The sequence below is a fragment of the Thunnus thynnus genome, chromosome 19, assembly GCF_963924715.1.
Source record: "Thunnus thynnus chromosome 19, fThuThy2.1, whole genome shotgun sequence".
NCBI lineage: Eukaryota > Metazoa > Chordata > Actinopteri > Scombriformes > Scombridae > Thunnus > Thunnus thynnus.
Window position 1 is genome coordinate 28,901,185 of NC_089535.1, and position 16,712 is coordinate 28,917,896.

General features: G+C 38.4%; 1 protein-coding gene across 2 annotated transcripts in view; it reads right to left on the minus strand.

Annotated features, from left to right (window-relative positions):
• Window positions 1-722: 722 nt before the first annotated feature.
• Window positions 723-16,712, minus strand: part of LOC137171060 (pre-B-cell leukemia transcription factor 3-like) — a 62,797-nt gene continuing 46,807 nt past the window's right edge. The window contains exons 5-11 of one of the 2 annotated variants that reach the window (XM_067574793.1): window positions 16,191-16,326; window positions 14,363-14,392; window positions 9,851-10,016; window positions 7,455-7,532; window positions 6,586-6,698; window positions 5,692-5,775; window positions 723-3,460 (exon numbers count right to left, since the gene is read on the minus strand). In XM_067574793.1, coding sequence (XP_067430894.1) covers window positions 3,362-3,460; window positions 5,692-5,775; window positions 6,586-6,698; window positions 7,455-7,532; window positions 9,851-10,016; window positions 14,363-14,392; window positions 16,191-16,326 — 706 coding nt within the window. In that variant the 3' untranslated portion in view covers window positions 723-3,361. The remainder of the gene's footprint in view (window positions 3,461-5,691; window positions 5,776-6,585; window positions 6,699-7,454; window positions 7,533-9,850; window positions 10,017-14,362; window positions 14,393-16,190; window positions 16,327-16,712) is intronic. The other variant, XM_067574794.1, reaches the window with a different exon arrangement.

The following is a 16,712-nucleotide window of genomic DNA, read 5'->3' on the forward strand; positions in this document are numbered from 1 at the left end:
TCCAGAAGATATTCCTTCATTTGGTGTTTTGTGATGTTGGTGGAGAGCGCTGTCTAACATGTTGCTTCAAAATCTCCCATAGGTGTTCAGCTGAGGTTGAGATCTGGTGACTTTGAAAGTCTGCAACTTTCTGACCCAAACAGCTGCAGTGTGTGGCATGTGTTGCAATATGGAATTTCTACAGTTGAGAAAATGTAGTGCCAAAGGAAAGGGCTGTCTGACAGCAAGGTAAAGCAGTGAAAATATTCTAAATGTAGTTCATACTTAAACAGATTTTTTTAGGTGGCTAAAATACATTTTGCTGATGGCCTCGTCCATAGCAGTACATTGTAGTACATTAGCTTCTGTGCTTGTACTCCTGCCTGCTTCTCCAAACTGGGAGCGTGCCGACCCAAATCTACTGCAGGTAATACACTGACTATGGATAACTACCTCATACAACCCCATTTCAAAAAATGTGAAACTATCCCTTTAAATCACTCATATGTGCCACTTGTGAACAAATCTGTTCATATTTGTGCTTCTTGTATGAGGCTTATGAAGACATTGAATTTCCTGCAAGGCATTTCATTTCTCTGTTATATATGTTTTATTTTAGTGTTCAATAATGATGTGTTTATTCACTCACCACACTGTCAGAAAGTTGCAAGTGCTGCAATAATCATTATTCTTTGTTTGTTTATTTCATTTTTTTGGTAAGAGATAATAAAGGTAGTCGGAGCCTTTAAGCAAAAGTTTATTTTATGTTTGAAAATACATACTGACTAACACAGAGGACTCTGTTTGGTTATTAACCACATAACAGGTTAAACAATTAAGACAAAACATATTTACTTGAATACAGCCACAATTATTTACCTCAAAATGATTTACATTAAAAAAAATGAACTGGAAGGAAAAAAAGACGACAAACAGACAGAAGAAGACAAACAGAAACTGAATATACGTGTGGATAGCGAAACTTTGGGGTTTAGTTCATATATTAAAGAGGTACAAAAACTCAGCAACATTCAAAATGTTCCTCAGTATTTACAACAGTTTGACTCTTCACTACTGATATTAAACTACAGAAACAAAACATGAATTTAAATAAAAGCCAGCCACTTTCTCTGGAGTAAAAACCTGTCAAAGACTGAATTTAATGATTAAAATGAGAGATGTTTACATTTAGTTTGCCTTTTGAAATCCTTCCTTGGAATTTATATGCATTCATTTGACTGTTGTATTTAACTCTGCAGATGAACACAGGCATATCCTGTATTGGCCTTAAAGGATCATTCAAGTTAATTAGTAATGTCCCAAAATAATTGCTGAGATCTGTGAACGATCTTAGCAAGGAACTTGTTGAGTACAAAGTTATTGTTAATGATAAGAATGATGGGCAAAACTGGAAAAATAAGCCTACACTGTAATAAACTAGAATAATCCTTTAAGTTTGCTGATGTGGCTAAATTTACCAGTAAGCCCACGTCTTTTAAACATCAATATTAGGCTTTTTGTCACATTGCAATAATGCAACCATTTTTGCCAAACTGAACTTTTGCAAGACATCAGCTTAGTGGAGTTTTAATATAATGCTGTTGTTATTCTATTTTTTTTTATTATCAACAAATCCCATGAAAAGACTCAAACTAACATCAGTTTGTCTCTCAATACTGTATGATTTTGCTACCCTGTGTGTGGAGAGCCCATTGGTTTCTACCAAAGATGTAAATCTTTAACAACAGCTCAAAAAATATATAGATATATTTTTTAAATAGAGCATTTGTTGGGGACTATTTCCAGTGGTGGATGAATCTGAGTATTTTTGGCAGCAGGATAGTGTGTATGGAATTGAGTCAAAATAAACTAGAGTGTGTGTGTGTGTGTTCATGATAATGAACAGGGTTTTAACTGCCTATGTAACTCAAAGGCAGGCCACCTTTGTATTACTGGCCACCGCCTTTGTTGAAAATTCCGTTGTGTGATATTGATGAAACATAAAAGAGTTTTTTAGTAGTTCATCTTCAAACAATGCAGCTGTTGCAAGCATCTTTTGCAATTAATGACTAAATAATTACCTTTGCAAGATGAACGTGAAGTATATTGCGAACTTTCTACACTAACGTTAGCAGAGTGGAGCAGCGAACTCCAGCAGTAAGAAACGAGACCAGCTGACCAAACACACACTGTAGCATTAAACAACTTAAACCAACTGAGGTGAAGAAAATAACTCATGCTCAGTCTGTTTCACCTCAGAGACCCTGCACCTGTGCACCGTCTTGGGCAGTGATGTTTTTCTCTGGAGCTAACAGTGCAGCAGAGAGGCTGCTCTCCACTGCCGGAGACATGACGTTAATAACAACGCAGTGGAGCATTCCACCACCCCCTCATTTTGTTATTCTCATACAGGCAGAAGACTGTAAGATGTTTTCAAATTAATTAATTCATTAATTAATGCAGTTGGATCTACACATGGGATTTGTTCAAAGTATTAAGAAAAATACAGAATATCACAAGACTTAAGTCTAGTGTAAAAGTGGAGAAGAGGTAGTATGCTAGTGTTTAGAGTAAGTGAAGAAGTTTGATAGGGTGGGCGTGGGCAGGGATTTAGTTTTTCTATTTACGAAAATTGTTATTTGATTTTTTTTTTTTGCAATTGTAGCTAAGCATTTTTTAAAAGAACAATCCAATATTTTGGAAGAAAAACTATTTGCTGCTGTTTGCTGTCTTCCCAGATTTAAATGAGCAGACTGAGTTCACTTCTGTCTTAATTGTCTTATTTATCTATCTGCCTTCTTATAGCAAACAGCTGTCAGACAAATGTCTAACTGTTCCCTTAGGTCTAGCTTTTGCCAGACACACATCTCCTCAATGGTTTTTACAATGCACAGTGCTGAATGTGCACATTTTTATATTAAAATTGTGTAAAATTCATTTGAAGAAATTTGAAGAAAAACCTGCCATCTGATGTCATCATGTCAAATTGTTCACCATGAAACAAATATCCTGCTAAAATATTTATTTAGTGTAGAGTAATGCACTCTGTATTGCTGTGCAATCTCAGTACATACTATGTGCTGTGTGTGGTGTTGTGGACAAAGTGCAAGTCAATGCATGGGGTGAGAAAAGTGAGAGGCTTTACATAACTTCCTTTGGATCGAAACTCACTCCTCACCTCAGTCCTTCATTCAAAATGTAAATGAAATTTGTTTTTGTAGTCTATTGAGTCAGTGTACTTTCAAAAACATCCTCTGATCCATCCAGAGAACACCAGTACTAAAATGCCCAGCGTCGACTGGTTCCATTGGATATGTGTGGTTGAGTTGTGGGAGTTAAAGGATGACAGTTCCATGGTAACACTGTGCTGAGGTTGGAGAGGTCAGTTTGAGGTATCTGTATTTGAGTGTGCACTGGCTGGCCCCTCGTTAGGGGAGGTCACTGAAGGAGGTCTGGAGGCGTCATGCCAGCTCCCATTAACCTGGAGAGAGAGAATTAAAGCTGCATTCATTGATTTGTTTAGCCACCAGGGGGCAGCAGAACTCCAAAACAGGCTGTTAGACACAATTTTGACATAGTATCATTTTATAAATCCAATAATCCAATAATCGTTCTCTGCCTGCTTATGACTGCTCTCACTGAGTCTGCACATTGTATATTGTCTAATTTCTGTTTTATTGATGCTATGCTTGCTATTTCATTTAATTGTAAACAGGGCATTTCTGTAAAAGAGCATGTATGCTTAGTCAACCTACGCAATCCATTGAAAACATGAACATGAGAAACATGCAGGCTGCATGGCCACATTTATTAAAAGGTAAGCTAATGTGACATTATCAAGTGCTGTGGATGTTAATGTTAACATTACTTTCAGTCGGCTATCTTTCCTGTTGCTAGCAGAGTCAGGGCCAGGATTCATTTAGGCAGTCAAAAATCTAAATCATACTGTTATCCCACGTTTAAGCTTCTCCTCTCAATATAAACCCAGACAGTGAACAGGATTTTAGGGAACAGATGAGTGAATGATCACAGGTAGCTAAGCTAATGCTAATGCTAATGCTAGGTGAGCAGGAACATTCTGTTCTGACACAGTTTATGGAGGAGAGTAAGTCTCTTGGATCACTGCAGGGGACAGTCAACAACGACGCTAACCTGTAACCATGGTAACAGGACACAACAAAGATGGCGAGAGTTGTAGCTTCAAAATGCTTAGAAGACATAAAAATTAAAAATAAGACTGAAATGTCACTGATGAAAACTAACATACTCTTTAGTTTTTGTTGTTGACCAAAACTAACAAAATTTAGTGTCAAAATACTAAAACTTCAGGTGACAAACTTAACACTTTGACCTTGCACAGAGTCATTTGATCCATTGCTCATTTTAAAATATTGATTAGTGCAACACAGCAGTGAGTCTATGTTGTATTTTTCCAGTTGGAGGGCAGGGTTCTACTAATCTACTTCAAACTAGAAATGAAACATATGATCTATTCAGTATGCTGAGTTGTTCCTGACTGTTCCAGTCTAAGTTAGGCTGAGTTTCAAAAGCAAAAATTGTGTTGCATCATTGTTATTGTACAATGACCAGGTCTAACGCTGCTGTGATTCAAGGACATTATTATCCTCCTGAGTGACATGTAGTTGTGAATGAAAAAGTGGTTGTAGGATTTCAGAGAGACAGAACAGCTCAGATATAGGCCAATAGTTGTTTAGGTGTGACATGTTGTGATAAAGGAAATGTTTGTCAGTTCTACAGTAGTTTATAGAGGAATGGTGGAGGAAAGATGTGAGAGGAAAGATGTGAATAACCTTATTCAGATAAGGTCTAAAATAACACCAAGAGATCTGGCAGAATGAATACAGCTTCTGTAGTTACTGCAGCGGTGGAATCTTGGGGGCAAAAACAAGCAGACAGTGTGTCATCAGCGTAGCAGTAAAAGGACTTTTCTCAATGATTTGTCAACAAAGTATTTGTGTGTTTTGATTGAGTATGGATTTCTAACTTGCTCTTACATGAACCCCATGAGTTGTGTGTTCCTGCTATTAGCTGGACTAGCTCTGAGCTGTTATCTGCTCTCCATCCCTCCCCTGCTGTAGTTTATAAAAGTGTGTTGGCTGTGTTTGTCTCCTTGGACATCCACATCTTTCTTACTTTGTCTACAGCATGGCCTAAATAAGAAGTTGCTAGTGTGAACAGCAGGGAAAGAAAGCCAAAAGATGAACTTGAAGCTGCTAGAAGTTGGCACACTGTCTCTACTGCCCAGGGCAAGATGGGGCACTAAGCAAAAATGACATCATGCTGTCTGTGTGCCTCAGATCATATGACTTTATCCATCTCTTTATGTTATATTAGTGTGTCTGCTGGCGTGCCAGCTTAGTTATTGCGTGATAACTAACAAGGCTCAAAGGAGCAGTGCTTGTCAGACTGGAGGGCAGGGTGTCCTGTTGTTTTGTTTTGTTTTTTTTCCAACTGGTAGCAGAAATTCACTGCTATAATTTCACAGTAGTTTACTGATAATGAAACATTTATACAGCCTTTATCTTGTTATTAGTCTTGTTGGATTTGATTGCATGTGTCCCTTGTTTTTCCAACTACTTCAAGCCTCACATCAGCATGACACCATCATCATCATCATCATCACCACCACTGCCATTAGCACATGTCATCCTTGCAGCACAGAAATTAGTTGATATGGTTACTTGTACTTACATTGAGGCCATGCGAATTGTACAGGGGATGTCGGAGGCCATCACTGAATCCTGTCTGACTGATAGCATGGTGTATGGTATCCACCTGGAGAAAGAACAGGGGGAATTAAGACAGAAATGAAGAAAGAAGAAAGAATATTACACTACAAAAACATGACATCAAGATCAAATAAGAGTTTGTTTGCTTTATAGCAAATTCAAATTTCATTTTTTCAATCTCTATGACGATATGCCACTACTCTCTGTGCAAAATCGTAGTCTAGGATATCAGTGGTGATGTAGGACATATGGGCTCTGCAAAGACATTATTAAAATGACAGAAATAAGAAATGAGACGCAGTTAGGAAGACACATGTGATACAGACACAGACACAGTAACTTAACATGTTTAATGACACATGACAGGGAAAACTAATCCGGGGGATGAAGATAAATATTAAAAATTCTTGAAGATGACATGAGGGTCAATAAAGACTCTTCATTTCTAATTCTAGCATCTTGTTTTGTGGTACATACAGCTTCACTGTCCAACTTGGAATATTGTGGTTATTATTTATTGTGTGATATGTTAATGCACTCCATTAAAATGAAAAGCTCAGAGTAAATAATGAGGCCAAGGCCAAGAATGACTTGAGACCAGAGCCAAAGTACATTAACAAAATAAAATGAAATATAAAAAAGGATAAAGAATAAAATAAACAAAGAATGTCTGTCATATTCTATTAGAAAACAATGAAAGACACATCCGAACCTAGACATTCCCCATGAATGAGGTGCTAAGTTCAAATCTTTAGTTTAAAAAGATTAAAAATATTTGATTCCCCAAATACAGTGTAATAATGTTCACTGGACTGTGTTCTCCTGATCTACTGGCCATATTGTACAGAGCTCCTACCTGGGACTGCACATTGGCTCCAACCTGAGCCCCCAGGTAAGAGGCCCCATTAACACTCTGCATGCTCATGAACATGTCCCCTGAGTTTGAGAGGTTAAAAGAACCAGGAGAACCTGGAGAGGAAGAGATGGAAGCAGCTGAACAGGAGGGCCATGCTGAGAAGGAAAACACATACACACATGCACTCAAAACACAGGAATATAAAACTGAAACTGTGTCTTTCATGCATTCATGCAGCACTGATGTGAATAAGTTGAAAATTAGAAAGCAAAAAAACATAATTTCATCTCTATCTCCAAACCAAAGTCCACTGAGGGGGGCAGAGAGTGTGGATATCTTTAAAAGTAACCAGTGCAACAGTGTGTCTCACTGATGTGTTTTTAAAAGTTTTGGGACAACAACACACATGATACTTGTTAGTAGATCAATCCATTGTTGGTTTAGATCTTATTATGGAATTTGTTGACAATGAGAAAAATATAGAATATTGCTTTCCTTATCCTTTAAATCGAGATTCTAAATACTTCCACCACTGTCCAGATTACATTAACAATTGTATTGCATTGTGTGAGCTCATTAAAAATAGGAATGTATAAAAAAAATATGCACCTATTATTTTGGATCATGGTCCACTTGTATAAGCTACCGGAGAAATATGAAAATATGGAGCAATGGAGGGAAATATGAAGTAAAGGTTGAATCCAGTCAAGTGATGAAGGATAGCAGTTATGATATTCTAATTTCCAACACAGCCACACTTCCACCTCATTGATAAAAACAAAAGCAAGAAAAAGTGATTGCAACAGAATCACTTTGGTGTTACACGGATGGGGCAGTGACATGTAAGATGTTCTATTAAGGGACAGTACCAGAGAACATGCTGGTTAACAGGGAGTTTTTGCTGTCAGCAGCATCTAGCTGGAAATCCTCGTCTTTCATTTGGAAGCCTAGGGAGGAGAAAGAGGAACGATACATCTTCAGAATCCCTTTACTCAACACAGTGATGTCACATTAGTGAATATCATTTCACTAGTGAACACCTATTTATCTACTTGGAACAAAACCATAAAGGCCACAATGTTAAGTATGTCCCAAAACACTGAAAGTGTTAAATGGTACACACAGTGAGTTTACTCTTTTTAGAGCAGAAATGTAGAGAAATGTAAAGCTTGTCCTGATGTTAGCACTAGAGTAAAGGTCATGGGGTTATTCAAATGATGTTTTTTTCCCCCCGACATGTGCCATGGCAATTCCTGACAACAGGAAAGACCTTAGATAGAACCTTAGATAGATAGAACTTCATGTCAATCTACCACATTATGAATATTTGATAATAATAATAATAATAATAATAATAATAATACTATTACTACTACTACTACTACTACTACTAATAATAATAATAATAATAATGATAATAATAATAATAATAATGATAGAATAATAATGGTGTATTTAATTTGTGCTGCACTTTTCATTTGCAGTGAATCTCAAAGTGCTACAGTGTTAAAAATATATAAGATATAACAAAGAAAAAGCCTTCCTGAATAGAAAGGTTTTAAGTCTGTTTTAAAAGAGACTACGCCAGGCTGTGCTGCCCTCAGATGGTTAGGAATGCCTTTCCACAAGCATGTCTTGTATGGTCACCAAAAATCAGGTTAGGGTCACTCCTAACACCCATTAGTGACTGAAGAGGAAAGGGGGACGTCCTGGCTGTCAAAGGTGAGATGAGGTATGGGAGATGATTGAAACTGGTACAGAGTGCCAACAAGGAGAGCTTCAGTGTTGCTGCTGTTTAACTGGAGGAAATTTGGGCTCATCTAGTCCTTTATCTCCTTAAGGCATCTGCTGATGTGTGATATGGTTGCAGAAGGTTTTGGGGCAGTTTTGATGTACAGCTGGGTATCATCAGCATAGCAATTAAAATACATCCCATGTCCGCTGATGACACATCCAAGGAGGAGCATGTAGAGGGTAAACAGGATGGGGCCAAGAACTGATCCTTGCGGAACACCACAGGTGACAGAGAGCAATCTAGACCTTCATCCACCCAGTGAGACTTCTGGAAAGGTAGGACTGAAACCACTTAAGTGCAGAGTCTGACAGCCCAATGTTGGTGTGGAGGTGCTCTAAGAGGATAGTGTGATCCACAGTATCAAATGCAGGGCTCAGGTCAAGGAGAATCAGGAGAGAAGGGGACCCTGCATTAGCTGCCATCTGCAGGTCATTCACAACCCTGAGCAAAGCTGTTTCAGTGCTGTGTGCTGAATGAAAACCTGACTGAAATTTTTCAAATAGGTTGTTGTGTTTAAGGTGGTCCTGAAGCTCAGAAACAACCATCTTCTCCAACACCTTGGACAGGAAAGGGAAGTTGGGGATAATGATGATGTTTAGAATTGTAAATTTTGGCACAATGGTGGTGCTAGATGAAAAGTCAGTGAGTCATAAAAAGATGATAAAATGCATCCTCTCCTCTGAGGATAATTAATGTCCAGCTATGAAAATCTAGTTTTTAGTTTATGAGGCTTGGTGTATACTTGGTCATTTGACCAGATGGCGAAACTAGATCAAAATCAGAGAAGGCCAATACAATCAATAATCATCCTCTGGGATTTGGGGATCTCTTTAACATACAGCCAAATAGCTGCTCACTGGGACTGATGCTACTTACTGACAAATATGGAGACATTTGAGTCTCTTATACTGAGGTAAATTAATCTTTAGGCTGCTGTGTATTTTTGGAGAAGAACACATTCCTCCAGAAAAGCCATCCTGCACTCCTCTGTCAGCTCATGAAACTAATTACTACTTTTAAAAGGTTAAAGAGGATGTGTGGATGCAGTCCAAGAAGTCCATCAGTTTGGAGTTAGGAACTCGACCCATTTTGCACATCAACGTGTTTTTCCAGGTGTTGGGGAGTACTACTGCATATGTGTAAAAAGTAGCCGCTACTAGTATAACACACCTGAATCTGTAAAGTCAAGTGAATTGTATCGAGTTGCATTGTGGATGGTAGGTTTCAGGTTTTGACAAGGAAGAAGAATGTTGCGTGGAATAAAAAGACGATATGTCTGCCATCACCATCATGAGTCCAACACTGAGTGCAATGCTAAATCAGTGGAATACTCTTTTAAAGCGCTCACATCTCAGTACACTGCAACATCGGGGCTGTGTATTTCAGAGCCCAATGAATAAAACTAGTTTCAGGCTAAGCCTAAGTGAGTACAGAAGTTACTATTTTCTAATATTTTTTACTCCAACCCACCTGAGTTTGGTGTAGTAGGAGAGTTATCTTGACTGTTGTGGACAGCAGCTGCTGCTGCCTGGGCTGCTGTCACTGCTGTCTTTGCTGCATACAGATTGGCCTCCTCCTGGAACTTGCCAATGTTCTTCTTATACCGGATCCTCTTGTTCCCAAACCAGTTAGAAACCTGATGCAGAGGGAACAGAGAGAAGAAAAAAATAAAAAACAGCTAACTTTTGTCATTTCACAACAGCAGACCCAACCATGTGCTTTGTTAAATCATTTCATTTGTCAGCCATACAAAAAAGTTGCTTGTTGGTGTACAGATACATTGACAGTGCACTCTGTAGTATCATAAGGTCGACTGAAAATCAGCACTGGAGTCACGTGTGTGCTGTGTGGTTGAAGGAAGGGCAGTGTTGAGGACAAGAAGTATTCCAGGTCATAGACACAGGGCTGGTAAAGAGCAACCAAGGATAGACAATAACAACATATGTCATCTTAAAGGTCATTGGCTTCTGTGTGTGTGCATGTGTGTGTGTGTGTGTGTGTGTGTGTGTGTGTGTGTGTGTGTGTGTATGTGTAGTGCTAGTGGCCTTTGTATGTAGGCAGTGACATTTACCAAACCCCTAGAATGAAATTGCCTGTACTGCCTTTTCCAAAATATCCCTTTTGTTTTGGCTAACTGAAGGGTCAGTAGTTAATTAGCAAAGATATTGTGACAATGTGGGAAAATACTACATAATATGTTTCTATTTCTATCATCATTAAGTCCTGTTCACACCCTAAGTGGCAAAGAGAAGTTCATCTACACATCCTAGCGATTTACCCATGATAGATGCCTTGTAACAGTTACCACTCACTGGGCTAGTTGGTATACTACTGTAGCAGACAAGCTAACCCCTAACACATGCTAACTGCCCATCAGCAAGCTAGTTAGCTCAGGCACTACCGGACAAAAAGTACTCAAGAGAGATATTTGTACCATAGACTGTTGTCTGTAAACCATGCCTCTTTTGTGGAGCAGTTTATATCCCAGCAACGGAGGGTTAAAAACTATTGGTTAGTGCAACACAGCTAATAAGCTACAACAGCTTCTGTTTCAGACTTTCTGGCTTCTTCAGAGTTTGACACTCTGATGACAGCTTGTCATTGGTCAATGGCACAAATCTGTGTGTTAGCACTAATGGTATAAATTTGTGTGCCAAAGTTCACCAAAGTTGAACTTGATAATTGAGAAATATTGCTGTTTTAAATGCTGGTGTGAGCCTTAAAAGGAAACGTTTTCAACGTGGACCCTATTTTCCCATCATTTTGTGTCTAAGTGACTAACGGAGAAAACGAATTTTGAAATTGGCCCAATATTGAGCGAGAGTGCTGCAGCCAGCAGCTTTGAAACAGGCTGCATTGTAATCCTTTGGGGCAATAGCACACCAACATTGTACATCCATTAAAAGTGCTTGTTTTTGCCACTGACAGGCTCAGATTGTTATTATAAGTGTCTGACAACATTATGGAAAGAACCATACAGAGAAATTAATCGTTTTTCTTTCCCTTTTGCTTGATCCAGTCTGTTATTGTGTATAACCATTGTCTCACTCAAGGAAAAGTCTCGCACTGAAATCTTGAGAGTTGAGTTGTTGTTGAAATCAACTAAATACAGTGGAAACCACTGATAGCGATCACGTCCATCCGGGTCAAATTGATCAACATAAGTGGATGATTATTGTAATCAACTTTTTCTTGAGTTCTCATGCAGATGAGATGCAGACCATCTAATTGACATTTGTATATTTATTACATGAATATAAAGTAATGAGATGGGCAGCTTCGCCATTTTACTGAATTTATTGACTGTTTCAAAATACAGTACAGCTGTTTCAAATGCTGGTTGTTTCGCTGCTGCATCTTGTTGGCTCGTTTTTGGCAGTTTGTCATAAGCTTCAAGGAGACTATGTTTTTCATTGAGATAAAATGACTTTCTTTCTCCCGTCATGATGTCATTGTGCATGCACCACCAGCCTCAGGTAACCAGCTGGCAGCACACGGGTTGTGCATTGTGCGTTTAGGACGGTGGTTACTAATAAATATGCCAACAACTGCACTTCCACACAAATCTGCAGAGGTGCACCGCAACACCTGATAATGGTGTTGCAGCCGTTAAATACACATCATACATAAAAAGAAAATAGTTACCTTAGTTTAAATTTTTTGTATGAAAGACCCAAAATGGACACTGTAAGAGGACTACTTGATTACTATAAGCAAATTATTTAAACAGCATTTGTATAGGAATTATTCTGTCCCACTTTTTGATCCATATAAGTGGTTGATCACTGTAACTGTGATCACTATAAGCGGTTTCTACTGTATTCAGTCATGACAGAGTTGAAGAGTACAGAAAGAGTAGCTTAGTGTTATCTAAAATATTTTCAAAGTCATCACTGAATATTTACTCTCAGCCAATCACATCACTGGTCTCATAGCTCTGAAACAGCTGAGCCAATCACAGTAAAGAATGACAACATTAGCTCATCAAATGGAAATACACTTTTTCAGGAAATCTTGTTGATAAAATGAAGTGGCAGTGGCAAAAATGGACGTGGTTCTGACATGTCTATATTCAGCACAACTTTTAAGACTTAGTTTCCACCAAAATACCAACAACTTGTTTTGTGTGGCCTTATTTGAATGAACCTACCCTTGTGCACCGTGCACTACATACCAATTTCAAGGTCAGGAAAATACCAAACTGTGCTGTTGCTTGAGCTAGTTGTTGCTTTGCCACAAAAATAGAGCCCTGTGTATTTTCAAACATCTAAATATTTCAAGTGAATATAAATTAAGCTAGTGCATTGTTTTGTTGAAGACCAGTGTTCCAAAGACCAGTGTGAAAATACAAGAAACAAATAAGAAGGGGGTAGGGAAATATGAAGAGAGTGGGTATATTGTGTCATACTGGGACCTGACAGCTGTAACCTCTCAATTTCTCTCCATGAGAGAAACCACACAGCTACACTTAATTTGTAAGTGCATACACTGCATACACTCCTCCTTAATATGATTCTGTCTTCCTTCACACACTCTCCTCTATGATAAATACCTGCACCATGTACTGTGTACCAATATCATGAAGGGGCTGAAGCATTGATGTTGCCCCTGAGTTTTTCATTCAGTCTGACAACATTCCAAAGTCAAACTTTTGACTGTGTGGTTTTAAGTATCTATCTACTAAAGCAAGGTATCTTTGTATGTCTGTATGTCCTTCACGTATCTGTTGAACCGTTCATCCTATCAACTCCATACTTGGTGGGGGTACGGCTGGGGACCAAAGGGAGTGCAGTATCGAATGTGGTGCAATTTGGACACGCAATACGTTTAATATTAATAAATTTAGAGTAAACCAACAAACAGCAAGCGGCTGAGCTCTGTGCAGGGGCAGGGCGGAGCTTCAGGGCTCTGCCGACTGAGTCCAGCATGTCAGGGAGAGAGAGCAGCAACGAGGCATGACACAAGTCAGAGAAAAGTGCTCTAAAAAGAGAAAAGTAGACAGCAAAAATGCTTTTAATCAAGAATGGACACTCTGACCCCATGTCTAGACAGAAAGCGTAGCGTTAACAGCACATTTAGCAGATCATCATCAACAGAGAGTGACTACACAGGAGGTGTTCAGGTACATTGTTGAGTGTAGGTCACCCACATTTTGAAAGCTCTCAGTGCCCAATACACAATGACTGTAGATATGCACGTAAAATGGTAAAACGGAGGAAATACTTTCCATGGGCAGTTCAAAATCAGTTTGTCTCATATGCTCTGAGACTGTGGAAATTGTGAAGCACCACTAGAGACAAAGCACAAATCTTTGGAGCAAACATACCCACTCAAATCCCAACAGAAGGCACTGAAAATAGGAACGATCAAAGAGCCCAATAGGATTGATCCACTTTATTTTAGGATGCACATTATTTTATTTTTTAATTCAGCCTTTATTTTACTTGAAATGAGAGAAGAACATCTATTTACTATGAGAGTACTAATTATTTATAACATATGAAAGAATGTCAGTTTCTTTCATGTTGTTGGTGTATATACTCATTCATACCTCACTTCAACTGTATTCATTTTTCTATGTGTTGAAGTAGCAGTCGGAGGCCAAGCAATCAGCCCGTTCTGAACAGGCACGTTCTGCGCGGGCACGGCACTAGTTAGTCTAACTACTTTACTACAAGTCTAAGGATTAGATAAAATAAGTTTTTCATTAGGTTTATGCAACTGCATTGATCGATCACAGAAACAAATCTTGCCATGTTAAAGCGGGGAAAAGTGACGGGGCATTTCCTGCCAGCGCTCTGTAGGTTTTCATGAATTCAGACTGGCACTTTAAGATGGACAGAAAGTTGATTTCCTCAAAATGTTGTCTGTTGCTAAAACTGTCCAGTGATTGCACTACATATAAAATGAAAAAGCACAACTATTACATGAAATTATAAACATAATGATGACAGCAGGTGAGGAGATAGAACTGTGACATACCTGTGACACTGTGATGGTGCTTCCCACGCCCTGAGAGCAAAAAAAAATGGGCTTTTTTACAGTACTGGACTCTAACACTCCACATCCCACAACCCAACACAACAAATATAACATGTCACTTTCGATGCTTCTCTACTTGACAACTAAGATAAACATAGTAGTGCTGGAAGGACAAACCTACACTGTTCCTAATAAGATAAATGATTGTTGTGCCATAAACAAATATTTGGATGTAAATTGTGGTAATAGCCAATCAAATGTGTCACAACTCATTTTGAGGCAGTGTATCACAGAAGAGGAGACATGCTAAACTTTGTACATCTTCATGACAACGAACTGTAACATAGACTTACACTGGCTTAGCACTTGCCTAATGAGGAACAGTAGCTATGATACAGCAGAGGATGCTGCAGTTAGTGTGCATATGGCTGACACAACACACATTCACAGTACAGAAGGTGAACTGTATATTGGGCAGGATGTGTGATGCATTCATGACACATCCAGTTTTGTGACTATGAAACCAACAGAGAGAATTAGGACAAGAGTGTGGGACTACATTACTGTTGAACTGTAAAAGTGTGATCAGCCTCCTGGTTTGGCAGTCTTATCAGGTGTAGGAGACCAGTGTGAATAACTTCTGTTTGTAATATTATTATTAAGAGGCAGGCAGGGTAGGAAGATCTGTCTCTTGAATATAATCTGAATTGATTACCTTCAAAATGAGTAGTGTAGTGGGATTCATATTTTTTTTATTGTGAGCCCAACCTCATGACATGAGATAACTGATAGCTTTTACAGGGTCTCTGACATTGTGTAAAATGTTACAAAAGTTAAGTTTAGAACATGAACCAGGTGATTATGATAGTTTTGCAGAGTCTACTGAAGATGAAACAGTGATCATTTATCCGCCATAAAAAAGCATTCAGAGCACCCCTGTTGTTTAACTTTACACTCATCGGCCTCTAGTTTCATGGTATTTTGAAAGCCAGTCGAGACTGAAAAGCTGGAGCTGATGTAATGAACCTCATCAAAGCCTTACACAAGCTTATCTGCTGTATCTGTCTATCTGCAGTGTCTAACACTCATTATTGAACTAATTCCAAAACTAAAGTGAAAGCATAAAAACGAGCCTAAATGTGAAATCTGTTATTGATTATGCTGAATATATTTCATGAGGGCAATAGGAGATGTGTTTTTATTCTGCATGAAAAATAAAACCAGTAAATAGAGAAAAAAAATTCCAAAGCACTAGTTCACTTACTCACTTCAATTCAGGCCCCGTGTAATGTTCCTATCATATCTCTGTGGCAACATCTATTAACATATATTTTGAAATATTCCCAATACTTCTGTTATCAGTGTTGTATTTATAACTCGTGACTTTATCTATGTTTATCTTAGTTCTGATTGATAAGTAATACACATTTTGTTGTTGCAGCTACTAGTAAGTTCAGTAGATCTCTTATTAGCCATATCAATATAATATTATAGTGACTGTCAGTCTCTGCCTACTGTCCAGAAGCTCTCTAGATGACAGGGTAGGTGAAATATTCAATACATTCCGCAATTAATAATATAAACATAATAAGATATGTGTTTTATTAGATAACACCTTCATCACAATATCACAAGACAGGAGATAACACTTTGACTCTGACCTGATGAAATAACTTGATCATTTTCCTGGGATAACAAACTTTTTGTCACAAGTTCTAATCTTAGGATGATGGCCCTTTAAAAATACAGGCATACATGTCTGCTGTTGGCTTACATAATATTATTGTCTATATTTGAACCAGTGGTTATTACCAGTGGATTAACTCACCTGGGAAACAGTGATACTGCACTTTTTAGCCAGCTCCTCTTTGGCCTCCTCACTGGGGTATGGGTTGCTCAGGTGTGAATAAAAATATTCATTCAGGATTTCTGTGGCCTGCTTGCTGAAGTTCCGCCTTTTCCGTCTAAGAGAAGAAAGAGGCAGAGATTCTGAAAAGCACATTGCACACAAAGAATAAATAATATATACTTCAACCAAGGTTGCACTGTCAAAAGTCAAAATAAGTTTTTTAATCTGCATCTGGATCCTGATAGTGAGACGTAGAATGAATGTGCCAGATATAGGATTTAATTGTTCTTTTTAAGCAACCGTTCATGAGAATATGAGAATTTTAACGAAAACCAGCAAAAGAGAACACATTAGTCCACTTTTAGCATCCCTACACTGGCTTCTAAGATCTTATTGATTAGGGGAGAACCGGGTCAAAAGTAACACGGGACAAAAGCAACAAAGCAATGCAGAGTTTTACCAGAAAAGCTGTTTGTGATCATGGTAAGTAAATTCACTCAA